Source organism: Medicago sativa, chromosome 2 (genome assembly GCF_051527215.1).
Source record: "Medicago sativa cultivar Bolivia chromosome 2, Bolivia_mono, whole genome shotgun sequence".
NCBI classification, from domain to species: domain Eukaryota; kingdom Viridiplantae; phylum Streptophyta; class Magnoliopsida; order Fabales; family Fabaceae; genus Medicago; species Medicago sativa.
This window is the reverse complement of record NC_140750.1, coordinates 5889575-5917223: the sequence shown is the minus strand read 5'-3', so window position 1 is coordinate 5917223 and position 27649 is coordinate 5889575. Positions and strand designations below refer to the sequence as shown.

General features: G+C 35.8%; 4 protein-coding genes and 1 pseudogene across 5 annotated transcripts; 1 reads left to right on the top strand and 4 right to left on the bottom strand.

The window, feature by feature from the left end:
• Positions 1-213: 213 nt before the first annotated feature.
• LOC146943939 (uncharacterized) lies at positions 214-8093 on the bottom strand (annotated as a pseudogene). Its single transcript, XR_015025766.1, has 2 exons — positions 4436-8093; positions 214-4142 (listed from the first exon to the last, which is right to left on the bottom strand). The product of XR_015025766.1 is annotated as an uncharacterized LOC146943939 (transcript).
• Positions 8094-8362: 269 nt separating this feature from the next.
• On the bottom strand, positions 8363-9784 carry LOC146943938 (uncharacterized). The gene has a single exon (XM_085747899.1). It carries the CDS (start codon positions 9782-9784, stop codon positions 8363-8365), a length of 1422 nt encoding a protein of 473 aa, XP_085604025.1.
• Positions 9785-13012: 3228 nt separating this feature from the next.
• Positions 13013-14774, top strand: LOC146943937 (uncharacterized). The gene is made up of 2 exons (XM_085742268.1): positions 13013-14237; positions 14312-14774. The coding sequence occupies exons 1-2, from the start codon at positions 14022-14024 to the stop codon at positions 14606-14608; spliced, it is 513 nt and encodes a 170-aa protein (XP_085598394.1). The 5' UTR covers positions 13013-14021; the 3' UTR covers positions 14609-14774.
• A 332-nt stretch (positions 14775-15106) lies between these two features.
• Positions 15107-16813, bottom strand: LOC146943936 (uncharacterized). The gene is made up of 2 exons (XM_085747898.1): positions 16174-16813; positions 15107-16085 (listed from the first exon to the last, which is right to left on the bottom strand). The coding sequence occupies exons 1-2, from the start codon at positions 16811-16813 to the stop codon at positions 15508-15510; spliced, it is 1218 nt and encodes a 405-aa protein (XP_085604024.1). The 3' UTR covers positions 15107-15507.
• Positions 16814-18341: 1528 nt separating this feature from the next.
• On the bottom strand, positions 18342-21955 carry LOC146943935 (uncharacterized). Its single transcript, XM_085742267.1, has 12 exons — positions 21503-21955; positions 21084-21248; positions 20740-21007; positions 20558-20651; positions 20350-20474; positions 20099-20189; positions 19873-20014; positions 19635-19792; positions 19425-19545; positions 19124-19294; positions 18892-18978; positions 18342-18790 (listed from the first exon to the last, which is right to left on the bottom strand). Exons 2-12 carry the CDS (start codon positions 21240-21242, stop codon positions 18563-18565), a joined length of 1644 nt encoding a protein of 547 aa, XP_085598393.1. The 5' UTR covers positions 21243-21248; positions 21503-21955; the 3' UTR covers positions 18342-18562.
• Positions 21956-27649: the final 5694 nt, after the last annotated feature.

The window sequence follows — 27649 nt, the reverse complement described above, 5'->3', positions numbered from 1 at the left end:
TAGCAATGACTATGTCCAATTGTTGTATCCACCTGCTTTTAGACCGAATGTTGACACATGCTTCTATGATACATAATTGTAAAGATAATATGTTTGTCATCATTTTTTTTTATTTTTCAAAGAAAACATGAAAATTTTTTTTTAAAAAAAGATTTTTCAAAGTTTTTGTTTCAAGTACTAATATTAAAAACGGAAGAAATTTTGCACATAGAATAAACAAGAATTCCAAATAAAAGCACTGGCTCAAATTAATGTATTAGAAATGGTAACCGGCCAAAGGCATGGCACCACGGATTACAAAATTTGGAAAATGGTAATTAATATATGGAAGGTACATTGAACACAATAACCGCTATATTCCCTAACAACTTTGAAATCCACTGCTATGATGCTCTGATATAGGAGAACTTCTGACAGCTAAGGTGCCCCAAGTGAGTGATGCTTAGTCTGATGCAGTTACTTGTCATAAACCCTTAACTTTTGCATAGATCGCCCTTTCGGGTTTTCAATCTATCAGGGTAAACATTTTTTTCCTTTTTTCTTCTTTTTTTTTTTTTTGTGTCTCTAATTTTTGCATGGACCGCCCTTTCGGGTTTTCAATCCATCGAGACGCTCATTTTTGGTTTAGGCCGCCCTTTCGGGTTTTCAACCTACCGAGCTGTTCTTTTATATATTTTCTAGACATAGTATTTCTTGACTGCATCAGAATTCACAGGACGGGGTAACTCTTCTCCATCCATATTTGTAAGTATTAAAGCACCACCGGAGAAAGCTCTCTTGACAACATAGGGACCTTCATAGTTAGGTGTCCATTTGCCCCTTGGGTCTGGTTGAAAGGACTTGATACTCTTGACCACAAGGTCTCCTTCTTTAAATTTGCGGGGATGCACCCTCTTGTCAAATGCCTGTTTCATTCTTGACTGATATAGCTGTCCACGACACAAAGCTGTCATACGCTTTTCTTCAATCAAATTCAACTGATCATACCTATCCTGACACCATTCAGCTTCAGACAATTCAGCTTCCTTCAAAACTCTTAAAGATGGGATTTCAACCTCCACCGGGAGTACAGCCTCCATACCATATACCAGAGAGAAAGGGGTTGCCCCTGTCGAAGTACGCACTGAGGTACGATAACCATACAAAGCATAAGGTAACATTTCATGCCAGTCCTTGTAAGTGACCACCATCTTTTGCACAATCTTCTTGATGTTCTTATTTGCAGCTTCAACTGCACCATTCATCTGTGGTCTATAAGGAGAGGAGTTATGATGTTCAATCTTGAAATCCTCGCACAATTCCTTCATCATCTTGTTATTCAGATTGGTACCATTATCTGTGATAATCTTGTTAGGGACACCATATCTGCAGATGATATTGTTCTTGATGAATCGGACCACCACTTGCTTGGTCACATTAGCATAAGATGCCGCTTCAACCCACTTGGTGAAGTAATCAATAGCCACTAGTATGAAACGATGTCCATTGGAAGCTTTTGGTTCAATCCGACCAATCATATCAATGCCCCACATAGAGAAAGGCCACGGGGAGGAGATAACATTGAGCAAAGTTGGCGGGACATGGATCTTATCCGCATAAATCTGACACTTGTGACACTTCTTGGCATGGTGATAACAGTCAGCATGCATCGTTATCCAGTAATAGCCTGCCCTCAACGCCTTCTTAGCCATTGCATAGCCATTAGCGTGAGTCCCGAACGTGCCTTCATGTATCTCATGCATTAACAAATCTGCCTCACGCCGATCTATACATCGGAGCAAAACCTCATCGAAGTTCCTTTTGTACAACACATCTCCATTCAAGAAAAAGTTACCAGACAATCTTCTTAGAGTCCTCTTATCTTTGCGAGATGCCCCAGGCGGATACTCTTGAGTTTGAAGGAAAACCTTGATATCGTGAAACCATGGTTTGTCATCAAAGACTGCTTCAGCAGCAAATACATAAGCTGGCCTGTCAAGGAACTTGACACTAATCAAAGGTACCATTTTGGGGCAATTTACCTTGATCATGGAGGATAAGGTAGCTAAAGCATCTGCCATTTGATTCTCCTCCCTAGGAATGTGGTTCAATTCCACTTTGTTGAAGAAAGTTAACAGACGTCTGGCGTAATCTCTGTAAGGTATCAAACCGTCATGATGAGTTTCCCACTTTCCCTTAATCTGGTTAATCACCAAAGCTGAATCACCATATATCTTAATCTTCTTGATTCTCAAATCGATAGCTTCCTCAATACCCATGATACAAGCCTCATACTCTGCAATGTTATTTGTACAATCAAAACGTAACCTTGCAGTAAAAGGGATGTGCTCGCCATTGGGTTTGATGAGAATCGCCCCAATTCCTTTACCATAGACATTCACAGCTCCATCAAATATCAAACCCCATTCAGATTCAGGATCAGGACCTTCACCAAACAACGGTTCATCACAATCTTTCATCTTCAAATACATGATCTCTTCATCTGGGAAGTCAAACTTGATAGGCTGGTAATCTTCAATTGGTTGATGGGCCAAATGATCAGCAATGGCACTTCCTTTAATAGCTTTCTGAGTGCGGTACACAATATCATACTCGGACAATAACATCTGCCAACGAGAGATTCTTCCGTTCAGAACAGGCTTCTCGAAGAGGTATTTGATGGGATCCATTCTGGAGATCAACCAAGTAGTGTGATTAATCATGTAGTGGCGGAGACGCCGGGCAGCCCAGACTAAGGCACAACAAGTTTTCTCCAGCGCGGAGTATCGAGTCTCACAATCAGTGAACTTCTTGCTTAAGTAGTAAATTGCATGCTCTTTCTTACCAGTTTCATCTTGCTGACCAAGTACACAACCCATAGAATCTTCTAATACAGTCAAATACATGATCAAAGGCCTTCCGTCTATTGGAGGGACAAGGATTGGAGGTTCTAACAAATACTCCTTGATACTATCGAAGGCTTTTTGGCATTCATCTGTCCACACAATCCCTTGATCCTTGCGAAGCAACTTGAATATCGGCCCACATGTAGCGGTCATCTGAGAAATGAATCGGGATATGTAGTTCAGCCTACCAAGGAAACCTCTGACTTGTTTCTCGGTTTTTGGAACAGGCATCTCTCTGATAGCTTTGACTTTGTCGGGATCTACTTCAATACCCTTCTGACTAACGATAAAACCAAGAAGTTTCCCGGATCTGACGCCGAAAGTACACTTATTGGGATTTAGACGGAGCTTATACTTTCTCAACCGCTGAAACATCTTCAATAAATACTCAACATGCTCTTCTTCAGTACTTGACTTGACAATCATATCATCCACATAAACCTCGACCTCTTTGTGCATCATATCATGGAAAATCTTAGTCATGCCCCTTTGGTAAGTGGCACCAGCATTTATCAATCCGAACGGCATCACCTTATAGCAAAAGCGCCCCATGGCGTGATGAAAGATGTCTTCTCTCTATCTTCAGGAGCCATCTTGATTTGGTTATACCCGGAGAAACCATCCATGAAGGAGAACACTTTGCATTTAGCAGTATTATCAACCAATACATCAATATGAGGTAAAGGGAAATCATCTTTTGGACTAGCTTTGTTCAAATCTCTGTAATCCACACACATTCTGACTTTACCATCTTTCTTTGGAACAGGTACTATATTAGCTAACCATTGAGGGTATTCAGATGTGATTAGGAAACCGGCGTCAATCTGCTTTCGCATTTCTTCCTTGATCTTGAGGGCCATCTCGGGATGAGATCTTCTCAACTTCTGTTTAACAGGAGGGCACTCGGGTTTCAAAGGCAGACGATGTTCCACAACTTCGGCATCTATCCCTGGCATATCCTTGTATGACCATGCGAAAATGTCAGCATACTCTCTGAGAAGCTCAATAACTCTTTCCTTAACCGTGGCATCCAACAATGCCCCTATCTTGATTTCTTTCTTGTCTTCCTCTGTACCCAGATTGACAATTTCTATCTCTTCCTGATGAGGTTGAATAGCCTTTCCTTCTCGCTCCAACATCCATCTAATCTCATCAGGAATCTCTTCATCACCTTCTACCATAGCCTCATATACGGGAACCTCAAAGTTGGGAGGAAGCATAGGGTTACTGTGTTCAACGGGCTCATTTATGTTCAGCCTGCATATGATTTATGATTGATTTTAAATGAGTAAATGCAGGACCTTTGAGTTTGATTTTTAAAAGAAAAAGAGAAACAACTTTGGTTTTATGTATTACCATTTTTTTCCAGAAAAAGCACTAAAATAAAATAAAGTAAAGTAAAATAAAGGCCGTGATAGAAACGACGATTTCATTAATAACCAAAAGTACTTGAAACAAAACATAAGGCCCTACAACGTTTCACTTTCGTCTGGGGCAGGACGAAAGGAGTTTTCTTAAAGAAAAAACAAAAACAAAGACAAACATATTACTTAAAGCGAGGTATCACAGAAAGAACATCCACAGCGATCCAATTGCAGCAGACTCCCCCAGGTGTTACGAAGATAGGTGCCACCTCTTCAGATTGATCCTCAATGATCGCATTAGTCTCCGGTGGATCATTGATAAAACCAGCACTGTAAAAAGTACAACCAGTAGGGTTGAATGCCCCAGGCTTGCTATTCGGGAAACCAATTCCCTCTTTGCGTTTGTTCTCGTGCAGCTCCACCAACTGACCCCACGCTTCAGTCTTGCCTTCTTGAATAACCCTCTGAGCGTCCTTCAAAGAAGCCATACTAGTCTCAGCTTTCTTTGCACTCCCTTCAACGGAGAGACCCTGGAATGACGACCCCTCTGAGCTACTACCCCCAATGTAAGAGAAAGCCGACAGATTACTGACCAACAAGGCCGTCTCACCACTTACGGTTATTAACTTTCCATGACTTATAAACTTCAGCTTCTGGTGGAGAGTGGATGTCACTGCCCCAGCATCATGGATCCAAGGCCGGCCAAGGAGGCAACTGAAAGAGGCCTGAATCTCCATAACTTGGAATTTAACTTCAAATTCATGCGGGCCCACTGAGATAGGCAACTTTATTTCCCCAAATACGGACCTTCTAGTTCCGTCAAATGCTCTCACCGTCACTGTGCTGGGCTGCAAGAGAGCTTTTGGATATGAAAGCTGGTCCAAAGTGGACTTAGGCATCACATTTAAAGCGGACCCAGTATCTATCAAGACGTTAGAGAGAGAATCTGATTTGCAGAGGACGGAGATAAGCAATGCCAGATTGTGATTCTTTCCTTCCGCTGGGAGGTCTTCGTCACTGAAGCTCAAATTGTTGCAGGCAGTCACATTCCCCACAATACTTTCAAATTGTCCCAGAGTCACATCATATTCCACATAGGCTTGATCTAGCACCTTCATCAAGGCATCTCTGTGGGCATCAGAGCTGGATAGGAGAGACATTATAGAGATTTTGGCAGGAGTTTGTAGCAACTGATCCACTACCTTATACTCGCTCCTCTTGATTAGTTTCAAGATCTCATCACTATCTTCATAGACAATCTCATTGGGCTGTCTGATAGCTTTGCCCTTATCAAGATTTCGCCCTTTCACTGGTTCTTCGGCTGGAGCACTGACTTCCTTCTGATTAACAACCGGGAACACCCGTCCACTCCTCAAGATCTTGCTATTTTCCGCAATGTTGTCTACATGGACTGACGAATCAAGGGGTACCTTTTTTCCATCTTCCAGAATGGAGTATTCGTAATTATACGGCACAGCTTTTTGAGATGAATAAGGCAACTGTTCTGGCGGGCAGATCACCAGGGGAGTACTGGCTGGTTTGGCACGATTGACCATTATCACAAGTGGCTCCCGAGTCTTGAAAACTGGAGTAACAACACAAACATTCTTATCTTTCTCCTTTCTAGTGACAACAAGTTCTTTTCTGTCCAGTAACCCCTGCACATCGTCCTGGACTTGCTTACACCCGCGAGAATCCACTGAACATACAACACAAGCCTCATGATTATGACTGAAGAGGGTGGCCTCACACATTTTTACATGGATCGGGACCAGAGGAGTCTTGATATCACTTGCATAGAGAACATAGTTGTCTCCTTGAATCATATTGACAGCAGGCCCATGTGGCGGCAGAGGGTTGTTTGGAACAACAGGGTCAGGGTTCGCGAAGGTTAGCTCTTTGTCATTGATTAACTTCTGGACCTCTTCTTTAAGGGCGCGACAATGTTCAATATCATGCCCTGGTGCCCCTTGATGGAATTCACAGGTGCGATCGGCACGATACCAGGCTGGTAAAGGGTTTTGCATGCGAGGCTGAGGCCTAGTTTGCACCAAATTTCTGGCAAGGAGAGAAGGCAACAAATCCTTGTATGGCATAGGTATGGGAGGGAATTGATTTCTAGGAGGGCGAGGCTGCTGTTGAGCTTGAGGACGTTGTTGTTGTTGTTGTGGTGAGGGTGGTGGAGGATAATATGGGTATGGGTAGAATGGTTGAGGATTGTATGGTTGGTAAGGTTGTTGGTATAATGGTGGATAGTATGGTGGAGGAGCTTGAGGACGTTGTTGTTGTTGAGGTGGGTTTTGTGGGGTTGGCGTTTGTGGTGCGACATTGGCGACATATGGGTAGTTTGGGTATACAGGCTGAGATCCGCCATGGGCCACCATGCCGACCTCTTGAGTGTTCTTCCTTGGATACCCATTTCCAAACTTTTTACCATTAGACGATCCACTTGATGAGCCACCCGAAGAACCATTCGATGAACCATTATCTTTAGCCACGTGTCCTTTCCGGGCCCACTCTTCGATACGCACCCCTGTATCCACCATGTCAGTGAACTTTTGCGAAGCACATGCCACCATCTTCTCTGAGTAAAAAGGGCTCAAAGTTTCATAGAATAAATCAGATAACTCTCTTTCATTCAGAGCTGGGCGGATCTGAGCAGACTTCTGGATGAAACGCTGAGCATATTCCTTGAATGACTCCTTTTCCCCTTGTGTCATAGATTGCAGCTCTTTCCGATTAGGTGCCAGATAGGAGTTGTACTTATATTGCTGAAGGAAAGCGTCGGCCAGTTCCCCAAAAGTGGTAATACTCTTCAAATTCATATACCATGTATGCGCGGGGCCAGCCAAACTGTCCTCGAAACAATAAATAAGCAAAGGTTCATTATCTCTATGAGCTGTCATTTTTCTCACATACGTGGTTAAATGCATTTGCGGGCAAGTTTCTCCTGTATACTTCTCAAACACCGGCGTCTTAAACTTAGGCGGTATTACCACATTTGGAACCAAGCAGAGATCATGCACACTTTGACCGAATACCTCCTTACCCTTGATACTCCTCAATTCTTTTTGTACTGCATCAAACTTCTCTTCCAAGTTACCTACTCGATCATCCCCCATTACACTACCAGAGTGATAAACCTGTTCTTCCTCTTGCTGGGTCGCATGGACAATAGGCCCTGCCTGAGTCATAGTAGCCTGAGGAATTGGCTGGCCAGGCTGAACAAATGGTGGTGATTGTTGACCATAAGGAAATGGCATTTCCGTAGCACCAGGACGAACACCGTCATTGATCATTTGTGGCATGCCCCATGGATAACCGGGCGGCATGTAGTATTGGGAAGCAACACCATGAGGACCAGGAGGACGGAAATTCTGGTTGTTCATATCATCAGATGAGAAACCCACCATGAGAGGCTGTGTAGGCCCAGCAGATGTAACAACAGCAGGTATCGGCTGTGAAGTACCATTAAGTGCAGCAGAAGCGACCACAGTAGGAGCTGGCTCGGAAACCGCTGCATGTTCTCTCTCAGTCATCAGGACTTCCATCATAAGTGCCATCTTCTCTAATTCTGCCTTGAGATTACTAACATCTGCTCTGAGCTGAACGTTTTCCTGTTCCGCATTTGCCATCTTCTTCTTAATGTAAGCCCTTGTGTGATGAATGCGAGTAGGCTTGTATTGAATTCGTCGGGCCACTTTCAATTACTGCGGCAGAAAAGGAGTGAAGTGTGAGACTTGATTTTGACACTTTTATGAATGCATATGATGCATGATATGCTAGATGCGAAAACGTGCAGTTTTTTTTATTTAATCGAAGGACTTATAGAAGTAATTTTGTAAACATAACAATTTAAACATTACATTAATGATAAAAGTACTATAAGATAATTCCCTTTCTAACAACCAAGCCAAGGGATAAACTTACATATATAAAATACTACAAGATAAATCCCTTTCTAAACAGACCGAGTCAAGGGATAGACTCCAAATATATAAAAAATACTACAAGATAATTCCCTTTCTAAACAGCCTGAGCCGAGGGATAGGCTCCAAAGTACATAAGCAAAACCTCAAAGATAACACAAAAGCAACTGGGAAACTCAAACTCCTACTCCGGAAAATCTGGATGTGCGCCAGCAAACATATCCATGCGCCTCTTCTTACTCCCTGAAACCCTCTCAAGTATGGCGTTCTTTTCTTTGATGATCCTCTTTAGTTCGGCATTCTCAACCTTCAGCTGGTGGTTTGCCCAATTTTCTTTCTCTAAGATATCCATCACTATCTCATAATCTTGTCCTTTCTTGCGAAGCTTTCCTTCCACGGCAGCTTTCTCACGCCTTTCAAAATCTAACTGCTTTTGGTACCCTTCCAAGGACTCAGGGGGCAAAGGCATAGGTATGGCTGGAGTAGTTGCGGACACATACCTTTGTCGAGGGTAGGGCATCTTCAATTCGTTTGCTCGGTTTATGACCCATTGGACGTAGTCTTCATGGGTTATAAATGACTTTCTTCCTAATTGGTTCCTATCCAACCTGATGATGGAATGCCAAGCCTTTTCAAATTGTACTCTTAGGTTCTTTTCATCCTCTTTGTAGAGGAAGAAATCCTTATCCAAGATGCGATACACAGGTTTCATCTCCATAGGGTATCCAAACTGACGTCTAGCAAGCACTGGACTATAACAAATTCCTCCCCGTGTACCAAGAAGCGGTACATTGTTGAAAACTCCACAACTATTGATGATAAACTCCGGGTCACAAACTGGGTTGAACCAAACTACATCATTAGGGGTAAGAGTCATAAGCTTCTGAGACCAAGGGAGACGCTCTGGTCTAAACTTAGGGCGGGGTAAGTGTGAGGTGATCCACAGGTGGAGTAGAGGTGCACAACAAAGGAATGTTCCTTTCCCTTTATCGGTTCGTTCGCGGATGGAAACATAGGTATCAGCAAGCAAAACAGGAACCGGGTTTTGGGTTAGAAAGACTTGAATGGCATTCATATCGACAAAGCCATTAACATTTGGGAAGAGCACAATACCATAGATGAGTAAAGCAAGGGTGGACTCAAAAGCGTCAATGTCAATTTTTAATCCATCAAGACAATCGGTGGCTTTTTGGTAGAGGAAGTTGTAGGATAGGCATTGCAGACCGGCTTTAGGGACAAACTTTTTCCTTAGATCGGTTATTTCATGGTGAAGGGTTTTTGCGAGAGCTTGGATTTGTTTAGGGGTGAGTTCAAGATTTTGAAATGGCACTTGGTTGAGTACGGGTAAACCGACCCAATGAGAATACTCCTCTAAAGTAGGGAAAAGCTGAAAATCTGGGAATGTAAAACCATGATGAACCGGATCAAAAAACTGGACCAAAGTATTAAGGAGCCCCTCATCCACCTTTTCCATGAGAATATCCATCAAATTACCATACCGTCCTCGAAAATGATCTGGATCCCTTAATCTCCTAGCTAGCTTCCTTAAGCTCTCCAAATCCGGTTTCTTGAATTCATACCTATGAGTTCTCCTTAAATCCTCCATTTCCTATGATGTTTACAAAAAAACTTCTACGTAAGTCCTTCGATTTTTTTTTTGGATGAAAAGAACTATTTATGAATGGATGCATGTATGTATGATTATGCATGGAAAGTATACAATGTTGGAGCTTAGGGACAACAACGCCATTTGGTAAGAACTATGGTTTCCAATTGCACAAGTAACAAGGGTTCTACCAAGGTTCCCGAATTACAACCGCCACAGAACTTTATCGGATACCGCGACAACACCCGGTCCAATAACGTTCGTAGGAAAGTCTAGTTCGAGTGTAGCATTGCAAGTAGACTAATACCGAGACATCACCCGGCTTAGCCACCGCACTACATCCTAAAAAAGGCCAAGATGGGTTAAGGGTTACTAAAGGTCCTTAGCGTACAAACGGAAACTTAAAAGCAATAGAGTCTAAGCGTGACAACACCCGCCGACATATATCACTTTAAGCTCCTCCGCTAAGTGTGGTTATCTCACGTGTGACAAGACACAAGAATACTCTCGGTATGCCACTATGAGTCTACCACCCCTATCTTATGTTTCACTCGAGTCCGGGTATAGGACTTTGCCTCACCACTCACGTAAAAGTATTTACAAAGTATATACAAATGATAAAGCAAAAGTAATAAAGAAAGAAAGGTGGGCTTAACCCGCGTAGGATCCCCAGTGAAGTCGCCATTTTTGTAGACCAAGATTTTCGGGTGTCAAGCCATTAATTGGACTTGAACCTTCAATCTACCGGACTTGCTCGATTTTATTCTTGGGAAGGGAAAAAGAGATTGAAAAACCCTTTTTGGATCCGGGGGTTGGTTACGATTCGGGAAGGTGTTAGGCACCCGCGTCGTTCACGGTACTCCGTGAGAACCTCTTTCTAACTTTATTTTATTTGAAAAAAATTATTGATTAAAGTATGAGTGAAAGAATGGAGGGAGAAGAAGTAGGAGTTTTGGTTATTTTTATTTGATTGATTTGAAAGGAATAAAGCCTCTGCCTACGTACCCTTAAAAGGGATCAAAACCACCGTAGTTCACTCTTATAAATATATTTTTTGTGGGTTGGGTTGATTTTAATTATTTTTGAAAATGATTTTGAGAAGGGTTGCGAGACCTCAAGGTATAGAAGAATAAAATAGAAGTGAGGTTGTTTCATTTTATTTAAGAAAATTGAGTCTAAGTTTAATTAAAGTTCAATTAGGAATTTGATTAAGAAAATAAAGGGAAAATCACTTGGATTTGGATCCAAGGTTTATTATGAAAATAATTTGACTTTTGCTTATTTAATTTTTGGAATGAAAAAGGTTTTACTAAACTAACGGTAAATAGGTGTAACGATGCGAAAAGTAAAGCAAGCATGGATAAAATGGTGTAGTGTCGGTGCTTGTGTCGGTGTGTGCAATTACTAAGCTATTACATACCATTCCTAAATGCAAAGCCCACAACAAATTACATCATTCCCCTAATTATACACACTAAAAAATCAGGGGGCTTTGCAATAGGAAATAAATGAATAGATACCAAAAATTAAAGCAAACATAATTAAATGAAATATAGAGAAAATTTAAAGCATCAAATATTAAAATGTAAAGCAAAGATGATAAAATTTTTTTAGTAAAGCATGATTTAAAGCTAGATGCACGTATAAAAAATGGACAAGACATTAAAAATATGCATAATATAAAAACTTTAAAGCCTAAGAACAAAATGATAAAGTATGGAGATTAATGCTAAAAAAAAGATGAGGTAATATCAAAATAAAAAACGCATGAAAGGAAGTTTAAAACATGAAATTATAAAAATATAGTGATAATAAAATGCAATGCATGAAATAAATTATTATGCCGTAAGTATGAGAAAAGGATATGCATGTGAAAGATTTTTTTGAGTCTAAATAGAATGCATGACATAGAGAAGGACTATATGAGCTATAACATAGAAGTTTGATTCATAATCAGACTTATATAAATGCACAATGGTGTAAATTCTTTCAAGAAGAAGCTACGTAAACTAGAAAAGTAAAAAAGAATGCGTGATGTAAGAACAAAAGTTATTTAAATGAACTTAAAAGATAAAGATGCATGATATAAACGATTCTAAACCTAAAAAAGATGAATGTATCCAAGGATTAATGTGCTAAGATAATAAGTAAAAACAAAGTGAAGTAAAGCATGCCACTGATGCGGATAAAAAAACAAGAGCCAAGATAATTTTATCATGACATAGGGGGTACAGTAGCAGCATAAGGAGTGTAAGAAGCAAAACTGGAAACAATCAGCAAGCAAAAACAGGCTTCAAACCAGCACAGATGGGCCTGGGTCAGTTCAAAGAGGCTGGACCGGTTCAGGAACGGGTCGGTTCAACCGAACCGGTCCAGCAGAAGAAGTATAAAACCCAGGCTTTAGGGTTTGCAGCTCATTTTTACCAACTCCCCTTTCACAACACAGCTGCGCAGCTTTTGTTGTTCATGTTTCTTTCATTTTAAAAAAAATTCTGCCAATTATCCAAACAAACCTACCTAACCTTCAACTATCAAAAGTGATTTTATGCAACAAACAAACACAAAGAAACTCCTACTTCCTTTTTCCAGTATTTGTTCAAAAGTAAAAACACACAAAACACATAGATCCAAGACCTCTGGTCATGGTAACCGAACTAAAGGGAAGTGTTTGGCACTGTGATTGTTCTTTTTCTTTTCTAAAACGAAATTTGACAATGATTGAAACAAACACAGTGCTGAATCACTACTTTCTTCATGTTTCTTTTCGAATTTTTTTTTAAAACGTAACAAGCTCAAAACGTTAGATCCAAACTGGTGACTCCAGCGGATTTCTTCGAACCAGACAACCTCATCTTTCATTTTTCACTTAAACATTAGATTTGAGGTGCTTGTTCGAAGGAATTCGGGACCAAGAATGGACTTATGAGTTTTGATTCACGGATTTGAAAGCATACACACTTATCATTTGAATCTGAGTTTATGGATCTACATGATGTTTATGACTTTAATCACGAATCTGAGTTCATCTTTTGTTCCCAAATCCATTCAAAAAAAAGTTGATCAGGAACAATTCGAACGTTGAAATTGATTTTTTAAAACATTTTTCGATTATTTTTCCTTTTAAATCGCTTTGGGAACCAGACTCAGATTCGTAACAGTAGCAAGCAGGTCGGAAGAAAAGAGTAAGATGGGGTTACCTTTAGTGTCGATCTGGAGAAAAATGATAAGAAAACTAGTAACATACCCGTGCATCCGCACGGGTACTGGTTTGTCGGGGGCGATTTAGGCAGTAAAAAATTTACAATTACTAATTATGTTTATTGCAATTATAATTCTAAATGTATTAGGGCACTTGTGTGAGTATTAATATTAGGATACAATTGTAGAATCAAACATTATGACTAATTCCATATGCATGTATGACGGTTCAAATTTGCTGTAGTTCAAAATATAGTTAGGAAATAATTATGGGATCTATTTGACAAAATATGTGTCACATAATTTAATAAAATTATTATAAGTGCATTGAAATTTTTTTAAAAAGTTGTTGAAGTAAATGTAGTAATACCTCTGCGTAGATTGTTATGAAGTATGGTAGATTAGACTAAGATGACATCAATGGTGCTACACTGCAATAGACCGATCTTTGATTGACTGGTAGTGCTCTTATTGATGAAGAACTGTATTCCATGTATTTTTTATTACTGTTGTATGTTTTGTAAATGAAGTTGTATTTATATTATATTATCCATAGGACATTTATTGTATTTTATCATTTATAGAAAGTGTATTATTATTAAAAAAAATTTGTTGTGTCTTACTACTGAAGTGTATTCGAATTATGTTGTATGCGTGATTTAATGGTAGCATTACAATATTTTTCAGGAATTGAAAATGAAAAATTATGTAAAACATTTATCTATCCTTCTTAATATAAGTTAAAGGCATGCATTGGCATAGTGTTATACGGAAGATGTATATTTTTTTATATTACAATGATAGACATATTGCTTACCTAATTACTATAATAGACATATTGCTTAACTAAAAGGGGTGAGAATATCAATAAACCGAATGTAAATGCTGTATAAGAAATAGTTGGGCCTTTTTGTTACCGGGTCATGAGTAATATCAAACTTAAAATTGGCCCGATTTCAGGTTATAAATAGTCATCGTCACATCCATTTGTTGCTTATTATTTAGCACTGCATACTTTGATCTGTCTTTGCATTTTAAGATGTCTTCTTCCAGGAAGTTAGATTTCGATGCCTCCAGCAGCAGTGTTTACACGGGAAAAACTGGGGCAGTTGAAGATATTGAAGCTGAGAAATCGAAAATTGTAATGGTTGACAATTATCGTGAGCCAGTTGAATTGCCTCCATTCTTGAATGTTAAGAAAAATTCTTGGGAGATTATTGTCAATGAATATCATATTCAACCTAATCACAAACTTGTAAGTGATATTTATATAACTTTGCTGACTATTTTATATTGCATTAATATCATTATATTGTTTAAAATATGCAGCGTCTCCCTAGTCATATTACTTATGAAGGTGTTTTGAGTTCTGAGAAGAACATTATGCTAACTCAAATTGATCGAGATCAAGATGCAGTTGATGCATTTAATTGCGAGGTTTGTGCTGAAGAAGGAGATCCTTATAAGAGATACATATGTAGTGGTTGGCATGCGTTTGTTAAGGCAAGTCAAGTTGAAGTTGGTGATAGATTATTGTTCTCCATTGAAGGTTATGATAAGAATATCTACGTTCGTTTTGTATATGAAAGTGACATTGATAGTGAATATGATAACTGGAGTAATTAAGTTGTTTGATGTAGTTTGTTTTAATTATTAGTATTTTGTAATAATGGTTGAACTCAATATCTTATTTATTCAGTTATAATTATGTATTATGAACTTTGAAGTTGTCAGTTTGTACTTGTGAAAAATTTATGTATAATAGTTTGAATTTATTTCATTATATAGTTAATTATACATGGTTAAAAGATATATAGATATATTTTTATATACCTGAATGAAAATAGCATAACATATAAAATGTTGAAATTTAATAACTTTCATAAAAGAAAAACGCATAACATGAAGTGACAAACATTAGAAATAGCACAACATATAATGTTGAAAATACAAAAGTCAGAATGCATGAAATATAAAGAACAATATAAACTAAAATCGGTACAATCATAAATGAAAAACGTGACAAACATAATAATTATTGGTTACAAATTTAAATCTTATATAGTCTCCAATAAAAAAATTCTGCTGAACAATAAATTGGTTCCACAGAATGTATGGAAGCAAGTATTATTAATGTTAAGTTATTTGTTGTGATGTTCACAGAAAATCTAATTCCAATTTTGAGATAGTGGACAAATGAATCTACAGTTTTAGTAAAAATAGTAATAGGATGTTAGTTGACAATGTAAAAAGGCAGGTAATGATAACTGTTATAAAGAGAATTAACATAAGGTGAATACTTCAAAATAAGTAAAGAACAGTAATTAGTTTCAAATATATAACATCATTGCTAATAACTTTCAGGTTGGACTTGGATAGTTGGAGCTGGCTTATGAGACGATTGGGCAGCAAACATTTTGTAATACGACATAGAACTCCTGTAATGTAAGTAAGCTAATATGAATTGTTGAAATCATGATGAGTTAAGGAAAAAATGCGCTTAAATTAAGAGCTTAACTTACATTCTAAACATGTTGGAAGATTTCCTTGTAAACAACATTAGTTGTAGTTTCCTTTGGATGTTTGTTTTCATCATGTATCAATAATTTGATACCCTTTTTGCTGGTGACCCTTGATATAGCGACATATATTTGACCATGACTAAACACATCTCTTGGCAAGTAGAGACCAACCCAATCCAGTGATTGTCCCTGTGATTTGTTAATAGTCATAGCATATGACACAATAATTGGGAATTGTCTCCTGCATAATTTGAATGGCCATGGAGATTGGGATGGCGACATATCCATTCGTGGAATGTATGTTATATTTCCATGATGTTTGCCACCCATAATTTTAGCTTCAAGTACATGAGTAGCCATCTTTGTGACAATCATTCTAGTTCCATTACACAAGCCTTCAGTCTGATCTAGATTCCTCAATAGCATAATTGGTGCTCCAATTTTTAATTTAATTTGATGATTAGGTAGCCCTGAAGTATGTAGAGTACTTAAGAATTCTGGAGTCAAAACCTCAATCATGTTATTATCATTAACTTCAGATCTATCAATGGAATTGGCACTGTAGTATACTCTCTCATCACCTAGATTGTTTGAATTAAACATGAATATCAATATCAGTAACATGTTACTTGGTAAAAAAAATGTTGAATGAGATTAAATGAAATTTACCTGGCATTAGATCAAGAACAAAATCATTGATCTGGTCAACAACCTCAATTGTTGAAGCTAAAATTGCTCTATTTTTTAAATAGTCATATGATTTGTAATTATCCAAAAAGTTTGGATATGTACTCTCTACAATTGCTAGAACAGGATCATTAAACTCCAAGATTAACATATCCTCCGGGATTGGTATATCTGCATAACCATCATTAGGTTCAGATATCTTGCCTTCGCCCACACTTAATAGCCAGTTAGAAAATTCTTCAATTTCCTTATTATCCTGAGCATTTGAACCTTGTTTCAATCTCATATTCTGTGTGAGTGTAAGCACTTGACAATGATCCCATATGTATGAAGCACTTATGGTAGCATGTACAATATCAGATCTATCACCTCTTGGAATAACTGGGAGTATTTGTCTAAAATCACCACCAAAAACAACAACTTTACCCCCAAAAATGGTATCACACTTTTTGTCATGTGTACTCATTATATCCTTAAGTGTTCTATCCAAACACTCAAATGTGTATTTATGTGCCATTGGTGCTTCATCCCATATAATTAATTTTGTTTGACGAAGCAGTTCTGCAAGATCACTGTCATGATCTATTTTGCATGTTGAGTTGTCTAGAGTTGGAACAGGCATTCTAAACTTAGAGTGTGCAGTTCTTCCACCAGGTAGTAGAAGTGATGCGATTCCACTTGTGGCCACAGTCAATACAATTTCATAGACACTTGAAAAAGTTCTGCATAAACTATCAGATCAGACTGCATGAGCATATACCTATATTGTTGAGAGAAAAAGTTAATAATTGAAATCGAATTTAAGTTAACTATCAGATCAGACTGCATGAGCATATATCTATCGTAGACACTTGTTAAAATCACATATTGAAATTCAACATGAAATGTAGTTTGCATAAAAATGAATGATATAAAAGTAGTATGTTAAAATGGAAGTTGATATAGGGTCAAAAGATTAAAACGAATATGAATAGCATCTCCATTAAAATGCAATGAAGATATGAATGCTTACATCACAGAGTAACTAATACATGCAGATTTGGACAAAAGACATTACAGATGTGATATTGTAGTGGTAGACAAACATATAAGTATTGCAACAACATGTTAAAAAGTAGCTAGATTATAACAGGGATTACCGTGTTTTGATCTTAACCAATGTCTGAAGCACACCTTGTACTAATGTAGAAAATGAATCATATCTTGGCAAAATGAATGAATCTAATTACTTGATAAATTCTTAATAATGCAGAGAGAGTGTTTGTATGTTATAATTGTTTTATATAAGTCATTATTAAAATATAATTTACAAAAGTTGCAGGTTCCATACCACGTTTGGCAGCAGACCACAAAGTTTACTCAACAGTGTGTACAGTATAACAACATTTAATGCTTGGCACAATTTGCTATGATATTTCCCTCACATGTCAAGTCCAAAAGAAAACGTTGAGTGTAAAATTGTAGACATATAAGTGTAGATGTCATTGAGTAATATTGGCATGAAACTATTAAAAAAAAAAAAATTATGCAATTAAAAATGAAACGGCGTGACACAAAAATATCACACTAAGCCAAAAACATAATTAAATGCCCTTAGATCTGTATTTTTTATGTTGACCTCCAATTATAAACTTGGTATTTAAAATTATAGTGTAATGAGTTCTTAAAAGAGAAAATAAAATGTGAATGTGTAGTCAGCAAAAAAGCGACTGTGTAACCAGCCAAAAAAAATTTAGCCATTATGGTAGATCTGAATTGTTCATTTTGACATTGTCTAAAAGTTGGTATTTACTATTATATTGTAATGTGTTGTTAAAAGAGGTAAACATTTAGATACTGTGTAAATTGAGAGCTTAATGTATAATCTTATACTGTAATGTGTTATTGGAAGATAAATATATAAGATTGATTGTGTACTTGTTCGTTATAATAATTTTTAAGATTTGTGTTAATAGGAATTCATATATAAAGCTATGTTGTACAGTGCGTTGTACGTGTAAGCAAGATATGTATATGAAATCATTTTCATAAGATGTTGACCATTATAGAAATGTGGTAGATCAATAAAGAGACTTTCAAAGTAATAGTGGTGGAAGCAATTTGCAACATAATGTGGAACGTTTGCTCCTATCAGATATAACTCAGGAATATTGTTAAAACAGGATGAAATTGTTTATAAAGAGACTAATGAGTTAATAACATATATAGAACCCAAGGTTCATAATATAGATATAGATATAGCATCCTATATTGGATGAATAACTTGTCTATTATCACATTGGCAGAAAGTTTGGTACCAAGAGATAAAGCAATATTAGTAATATTACAAAACAGGGATCATCCTTAGGTAAGTAGTAACATAGATCATGTTTCACTTCTTTTCAGTCTTGATAACCTTAACCCTCTTTGACGAAGACTGTTTGGCAGGAATGATCTCTTCATATGTCGCAGTCGTAGGAAGCACAACTGTTTCGGGCATCTTCAAAGGGGTGAATTTATCAGCAGACGCATGATTGGTAACCTTTCCTTGAGACTTATCACTCATTGGGGTGAGCTGGCTCAATGTGTCCGGATCGTATTCAGCAGTTGCAGAGGGCTCCTGAAAATAAAAGGTAAAAAACCATGTCTCAAATAGATATATTTTAAAAAGTCTAAACCAATGCACTAATTATATCAACTTCACAACTAATAAATACTTACAACAGACATGGTGACCTCTTCAGTAAGCGCAACACTGTCGGGAGGTTTTTCAGCATCATCGGCTGACTCAGCGCGTGACTCGTTGATCTCGTGAATTAGACAATAACAAAATAATGTGGTAAGGCTCTCAACAGTTGTTGTTTGATCATATGGATTATAATAATGCAGTTAGATATGTGCATATATCAAAGTAATAACATAAATAAGATGTGAAAACTTCATTAATGCATACCACAGCTTCTGGGAACTTAGAACTGACCAACGTTGCCAAAACATCTCCTTCTCTATAGCAAACGACAGATATTGTCTTCCATTTTGGCTGCCATTTGATCTTAAAAGCCATATTCTTCCCACCTATGCCATCCATTAGCATTGGATATTCTAGTCGGTTTGTAATACCAGCCTAAATGATAAACCATATAATAATCAATAATATATGAAACACCTAAGGTTTTCTTTGAATATTTGAGATATATATGAAACTCATGAGAAAGGTCAAATTAGTATATAATAAAATATATTATTGATTAAACCTGGATCATGTTGCTTCGAAGCTGGGCAGCAGAAATCCCCAGTAACTGTGTGGATTCACGATCCCAAAGAACAAATGTAGCCTTCGTATCACCATACGAAACATCCAGCTCAAGTTTGTACCTTAAAAGGAACAATATGTATGAATCAGTATATGGGCCATCAGCTTATGTTATATATCAATTAGTTATAAAGCAGGAAATACATTTTACCTGACAATTTCTGTCTCAGTATTGTGGCCTGCATCACAAGTGTATGGAGGGTTTTCACCCTTAGCAATCTTACTACACTTGTAGCAAGCCATGTAGTACCAACCAAATTTAGTTGAATTGACCTTATCGATTTTTGCAACAGTTACAACATAAGAAATCTGAGAGAAATAAAAACACAGAATATCAGATGAAGTTACAATAAGATATTACCTTGCACACATCAGCAAATAAGATATACCTCATCAAGCTGCAGAATATCAGACAGTGGCATGATTAACGGATTAGATAGCAAGTCATCATCCGTACTAAATTGCGACCCAGCAGATGATTGTGTACACATAACTTGGCTTTGTGTCATCATCTGATCATTCTTGGGCAAACTGCAAAGTATTATGGATCAATTAGTATTACATTAAACAAATGTTTTTGTTGCAAGACATCATGAGTGCTATTAAGATACTTGCCTTTCCCTGAACCTTTTGATTTGGGATATATCAGCATTGATATACATTTTCGTAGCACCATAGGTGTTAGAAACACAGAGAGGGTATTTACCTGCAATATTAATCATTTGCAAAGATCCTCCTCAAAAAATATATATATACACATATTTATACAAACACACACACACACACACACACACACACACACACACACACACATATATATGCAATTTAAATATAATAGTATAAGATAAATATGAAAAATAAACAACCTTCTTCCTTAATCTTCCCATACTTCAACATCACTACAACTGGACCACACTCCTTGTTATCATTGTTAAATTTGATGAATTTTGCAGCATAGTCCTCCCAAAGAGTGCAGTGTAGAGAGATGTCACTAAACACATTATCACAATATTTAGTGATATTGACAATATATGGTCAGAAACAATGTAGTTTGAAGGATAATTTAAATTTCACCTAAGGTCTTTCAAAACCAAGTTCACTTGCAGTTTCTTAGACCCTCCTTGATTTAGTTGACAATGCCCAATTTCATGAACATATCCTATGACATCTGTTGGAAAAAAAGTGTTTTTTACAGTTGGAGTAAGTACTACTTAACAGAAGTAAATCAACAAAACACTGTAAGTTAATGTACTTACGAACTAATAGATCAGAACGCCATTTCCCAGCAACAATTTCAGCAAAGGGTTTGAACTTCAAGTCACTATCAGGGATATCATGAACATTAGGGTCTACAGCAGTTGTTCCACCCGTCCAAATCAACTTGTACTTGTTAACCGATGCTTTGAAAAACAAATCATTGGTCAATACCACAAAGTTGCTCAAGGTATAAGTTGTATTTTCTTCAATCTTTTTATCGGCTTCAGCCTTATATGCCGTTGGGATGATGACTTGAACATCAGTACCCTATTATAATAAAGAAAAACAACGTATTAGACCAACTTTCATAAAAAATAAGATGATATCCTTGTAACCATATTACCTTTGCATCCACGATGACCATTTCTAAGTGCTCCCTTCCATCCTTAACAACCGTCCATTTGTCCCTAACCCTCACAGCAATTTTCCAAAAGTCCTTCTTTTCGTTGATGTCTTTTAAAAACACAAAAGGTCTAGTTTTGACTTCAAAGGGTGCAGCCATTTTCAGCTGAAGGAAAGTTCAAACAAATGATATTACAACTCGGAAATATGGTGAAGTAAATCAACAAACAAAGAAAAACAAAATGAAAGCCACGAAATCAAATGTTATTAAACTATGAACATTAAACAGAAACAATGAAAACATCATATTATAGACAAAAAAATAACATAAACAAAGATATCAGATATGAACTATGAGACATATAAAATGACACACATATTTTTTGTGAAAAATTATTGTTATAACTGAAGAAGGATTACCAGGTTATGTTTGAAGATCTATGAGACGAAAATATTGATAGAGTGAAGAGAAGTATGAAATGTGTATTGTCTTAACCAAATGGATCTGTGTTGTTTTGTGTGATATAGAGTAGTAGCAGAGCACAATGAGTTCAAATATTGAGAAGTGTGATAGTTTGAAAAGAGTGACCCATTGTACCGTCGATTTGATTGGTGAGGCATATTGTTTTTTAAACATTTTACTGTAGCATTCAGTTCGTCCAGGATTTAAAACGTCACATGTGCAATTAGATTGCAAGTAACTAAATATTATGAAGACACATTTAACCAAACCAAGTTGACCATGACCTCATTAAAGTTAATCATATCTAGTTATACATATTTAGTTAGATTTTAAGTTTTACAGACACCTTTTACCCTTAATTTGGCTGCCTGGCAGAAGGGCAGATTGGGTTATAAACGATAATTCCACAACAGGTTTTTTTCTTATATTAAGAAGGACGAGCTGCTGCTAAGATCCACTCCTACAGATCCACTTCTACTCCTTTCGATTCGATTTTTGCTTGCTGATGAACACGTGAATACGAATTGCTTGTTGATGTTCAAGTGATTCTGTGTAATTTTCTGTGATTTGAATTGTTAATTTGTGCAAATTGAGTTTAGGGGAGGATACTTATCACTGGATTTTCATTTCTGGGTGAACATATGACTTTGAATGTTCATAGTGTTCTTGGATTATTTTTGTGAATTTTTGTATTTAATTCGGACAAGTGAAAAGGAAAGAGGAACTAGGGTTTCTGCCGCTACAGTGTAAAATCAATCATTGGGGCTCTATTCTGACACTGAACAGTGACTTAAATAGCAAAAAGTAGGGCTAACCCTGACTCTGATGCAAAAGACAGTATTACCCTTAAAGTCTCTGATACAGGTGAACAGCAAGGCAAAAAGAGGATTGGAGAGCAAGTTTTAAAACTGAGCCAATAAGAGACTGCCACATGGTCACAAAGGGACCCAAGGACTTAACCAATACAAAACATAAAATAAATAATAAAAACAAAAGGAAAACAAAAGGAAGAGGTCACTCACGTGACCAGAAGAAAAAGAAATAAAATAATTAATAATAATAATAATAATAATAGTACTAAAGGTAATAATAATAGTAATAAAAAAAAAAGTAATTAATAATAATAATAAAAGGATAACAAGAATGAAAACATTATCTTAAATGAGGTATTTTAAAATACCTCTCTGCCGAAATTTTGACTGAAATGTCTAAGATAACGCGGCGTTTAAAACGCGAACAAAAATCTTTTAAAGCGGTTTAAACACGGACAAAGAGGAAGATTTAAATTAAAAGCTTTTAGAGGAAATTAAAATATAAATAAGACGCTAAATACTTAACAAGAACGCGTAAAATATTTTAAAAAGCTGACGTGCAAAAGGAATAATTACACGAAACTTGGACAAAAAGAAATTCATTTTGAACTATAAAATAAAGCCTCAAAAATTTTAAAAGACGACCGAATGACTTTAAATGAATAAAGCGAAAAAAAAAGTTTGAGACGTTTTAAAAATGACTGGGAAAAGAAATGACTGGTCCAAAATTGGGGTATGACAACGACATAACTTAACTTCGGATTCGTTCACTTCGGCTTCTTGGATAATTATATACATATATACTTTTTTTTATTCTTATCATACCGATAGGGTTTGCTAAACGTATATCAGTATTGGTGTGAATTTTGTTTCTTCTCTTTTCACTATATTATTTTTGGGTCGCTACTGTTTTCTTCGCTGCTAATGGACTTTGAATCATTCTTAAATATTTATGTGAATATTATGATTTTAATTATTTGGATTTGATCACATTTGAATTTTAAAATTTATGTGGTATTTAAAATGTGTTATTTTAAGATGTGTGATTTAAATATGTGTTATTTATGATGCTTATGTTGATGCGATGTTTAAGATGTTGATGTTTATCATTTGATACTGTTAAGTTATGATGCTGATATGATGTGACTTTATAAGTGTTGCATATGTTGTTGTTGATCTTATTTAAGATGTAAATGTCGGTCTAAGTCAAAGAGTTTGTTAAGTCGTCGATTCGTTATGAAGTCATCAAGTTGTTAAGATGTTATGTTGTCAAATGTTAAGATGTCATAGATGTTCATGAAGTTTCTAAGACGTAAGATGTTGAGTCCATGCATACTCATTTAAAGATGAGGGCTCATGCCCTGGAGCTTTTGCTCAACCACGACGATGGAGCTTTTGCTCAACCAGAGACGAGGGTTCATGCCCTAGGAGCTTTTGCTCAATAGCGACGAGGGCTTATGCCCTAGATTGGTACCACATGCATTTGCATTTTCATGATGATTCAAGATGGTTTAAGACGTTAAGAGTTGCATAGTCGAGTCTAGATACATTGTCAAGTCAAGTTGTTAAGTTGTGATGTTTTAACGAATTACTTTGTGATGCCTTTTAGTAAGCTGATATGTGACGATGATTGTGACTGCTATATGATGATATATTGCTAAGATGAAATGATGATGTCTATGTATTTGATTGTAAATGTTAAATTATAAGATGTTTATATTGTTAAATGTAATTTATGATTTATGAGCTTAATATTATTGTTTGAGAAATCTCACCCCTTCTGCTTGAAAATGTTGCTCTTCGTATGGGTAACTTGCAGGTAATCAAGATTAGATGCGGCCGTGGGTGACTATCTCTCACTGTGTCCTTAGGTGCTCTGATACGTAACGGGATGGGGATTTTGATACTATTTTCTGTTCCTTTACGTATTGCCTTTTTGAAGTTTAAGAATTATTATTGAACTAAGAATTTATGAGATCATTTAAGATGAGGCATGCGTGCCAAGACTATTTTAGATGTTGAATTAACTCCGCTGTGAGATATTAAATAATTTGTTGATTGAATTTGAAGGATAAATATTAATTTATTTCATTTATGATTTTTAAGAAATGTAACATTCCGTTTTGTGATGAAAAACTCTGATAATTGTTATGAAATTTTAACGTTGGGAAAACGGGGTGTTACAACATGCCTTGAAGATATATGGAAAATTTGTGATCTTGCTTGGTCACCTCAATGTAAGGTAGTTGTTCGTTCTGCTTTGATTAATCTCTTCAATGTTATTTGGTATGCCAGAAATCAAGCTAGGTTTAACAACAAATCCATCAATTGGAAGTCTTGCATATCCATGATTATTGCTAGCACTACTTTATCAGGCAACACAACAAGAAAAACCTCAACCAACTCCCTTAGAGATTTCACTGTCATTAAAATGTTTAATGTGGAAATTCATCATCCTAGGGCTCCTATTATTAAAGAGGTTATATGGAGTCCTCCACCTCAGGCGTGGATCAAATGTAATATTGATGGAGCCTCAAGTGGAAATCTTGGTGAGTCAGCTTGTGGAGGAGTTTTTAGAGAGCATGAAACAAACTTTTTATGTTGTTTTGCGGAACCTTTAGGTCACTCTAATTCTTATATTGCAGACATCAGTGGAGCCTTAAGGGCCATAGAAATGGCTACTCAAAGAGGTTGGAGGAACCTTTGGATAGAAACAGACTCTTCTTTAGTAGTATTGGCTTTTCAAAGAGATGCTAAGATACCTTGGAACTTAAGAAACAGGTGGCAGAATATGAAGATCAAGCTTTGACAAATGAATTGTATTGTTACCCATATTTACAGAGAAGGAAATGAGGTTGCGGACTCCTTGGCAAATGCAGGTTTATCTTTGCAAGCATTAACAATTTGGCTTGAGGTTCCTATTTTTATTAGCTCTTTTTATGTAAAAAAACAAGCTTGGGATGCCTTCTTTTAGGTTCATCTCTTTTTAATGGAGTTTTGGTTTATGTCCCCTCCATCTTGTAATCTCTTTTTTCGTTTATATATATTTTAGTAGGTTAGCACCTTAGCTGCATACTCTTTTGCAAAAAAAAAAAAAAATTGCAATGGGTTTAATAACATCTGCGGTGCAAATATTTAACAGTGTTTTGCATATAAAATAAACTGTTATTTAATAGAAAAAAACTAAATTATTATTTATATTTTGAAAGAATAGAAACACTACATTGATGTTTATATTTTGAAAATAGTCATGAGTTACCAATATTTTACCCTATCGACTTTGTCATATATGTTTATAATTTTTTCCCGTATATATAAGCACATAAAATCTGCAACGGGAGCAGTGCAAATATTAAACGGTGTTTTGTTTATAAAATAAAACGTTATTTAATAGAAGTACTACTTAGTTTTGATATTTTGAAAGCAGTCACGAGTTTTCAAAATATTAAAATTAACTTAAACATTAATTATTTCTATTGAGTCAAACTCTATAAAAAAAATTAGACATTAATTATTTCTACCAAAAAATATTAGAAATTATTTAAAAAATTAATTGATATATTTAGTGGATAAGATCAAAGTAGTATATCTAATATCTTGAGATATTTATTCCAAAATTATTAGTCATGAGTTTTCAAAATATTAAAATTAACTTAAACATTAATTATTTCTATTGAGTCAAAATCTATTTTGTCTAAAAAAAACTAGACATTCATTATTTCTACCAAAAAATATTAGGAATTATTTAAAAAATTAAATAATATATTTAATGGATAAGATCAAAGTAGTATATCTAATTTTTTGAGATATTTATTCCAAATTATTATTTCTATTGAGTCAACCTCTATTTTGTCTAAAAAAAATTAGACATTAATTATTTCTACCAAAAACTATTAGAAATTATTTAAAAAATTAAATGATATATTTAGTGGATAAGATCAAAGTAATATATCTAGTTTTTTGAGATATTTATTCCAAAATGAATCCTAAGATGGAATTTGGACTCATAAGAGGATGTCGAGTGTGAATTGCTTTAATTATAACTTGTAAAAGATATGTGCATTCACACTGATCGCGTAACATTGCTTTAATTATATAAAAACCAATTACATTGATAATATTGTGAAATACTCTCTCTCTCTCTCTCTCTCTCTCTCTCTCTCTCTCTCTCTATGTATATATATATATATATATATATATATATATATATATATCTCCCTCCCTCTCTCTCTCTCTCTCATCCTTTTTATAATAAAAAAAATTATAGGTTTGTTGAATAATTGATGTATATGATCTATCATATATATCATATACATCAGTTATTTAGGAATATAAAAAGTTAGTTGTTTCTTATAAAAATGATCAAAAGGGGGTATTTAAAGATATTAAATGAAATTTATTAGCATTAATGTAATGTTTAATATATTTTTTCTTCTTTTATATGCAAAAGTTTGTAAAATATAACCAAGTTGCTTGGGCTCCAGTGGCAAGGAGCTCCTTCCAAGGACGTACTCGGGGAATAACGGGTTCGATTCCCATGGGGAACAATGCTTGGCCAGTGCGCATGCCTCTATGCACGAGCCGGATTAATCGCCCACCTTTGGTGGATCGGAAACCGGTGCGAAAGCAAAAAAAAAGTTTGTAAAATATTAACACTGCTCTCGCTCTTGATTTTATTTGCTTATATATACGGGGGCAAATTTTTATATAATGATACGAGAAAGTCGATATGATAAAATTTTGAAAACTCATTATTATTTTCAAAACATCAACATTAATGTAGTGCTTTTATTAGATAAATTTTATGTCCTTGTGGGCTTAGCTCAATTTGTATGGACAATGCATAAAATATGCAAGGTCCGAGGTTCGAACCCCGGCCACCACAAAAAAAAAAATTAGATAAATTTTATCATATATACAAAACATTGTAAAATATTTGCACCATCCTTGTTGCAGATTGTATGTGTTTATATATAAGAAAGCATATTTTTTATATCGATATGAGAATTTTGATATGATAAAGTTTTTGAAAACTTGTGACTATTATCAAAATACCAACATGAATGGTGTTTCTATTATATATTTTTTTATTTTATATGCAAATTATTGGGATTAAAAAAATAAAAGAGAGAAGAATAAACTATTTTCCTATATTTATGTCATAATACATTGTTTTTTCATATTATTAATAGTGAATTGATGAAAAATTTTGACACAAAATTATGAAGATTTAACTTAAGATAATTACTGAACTTTGAAGGCCATTAAATTCAATATATCAGTAGTAGATGT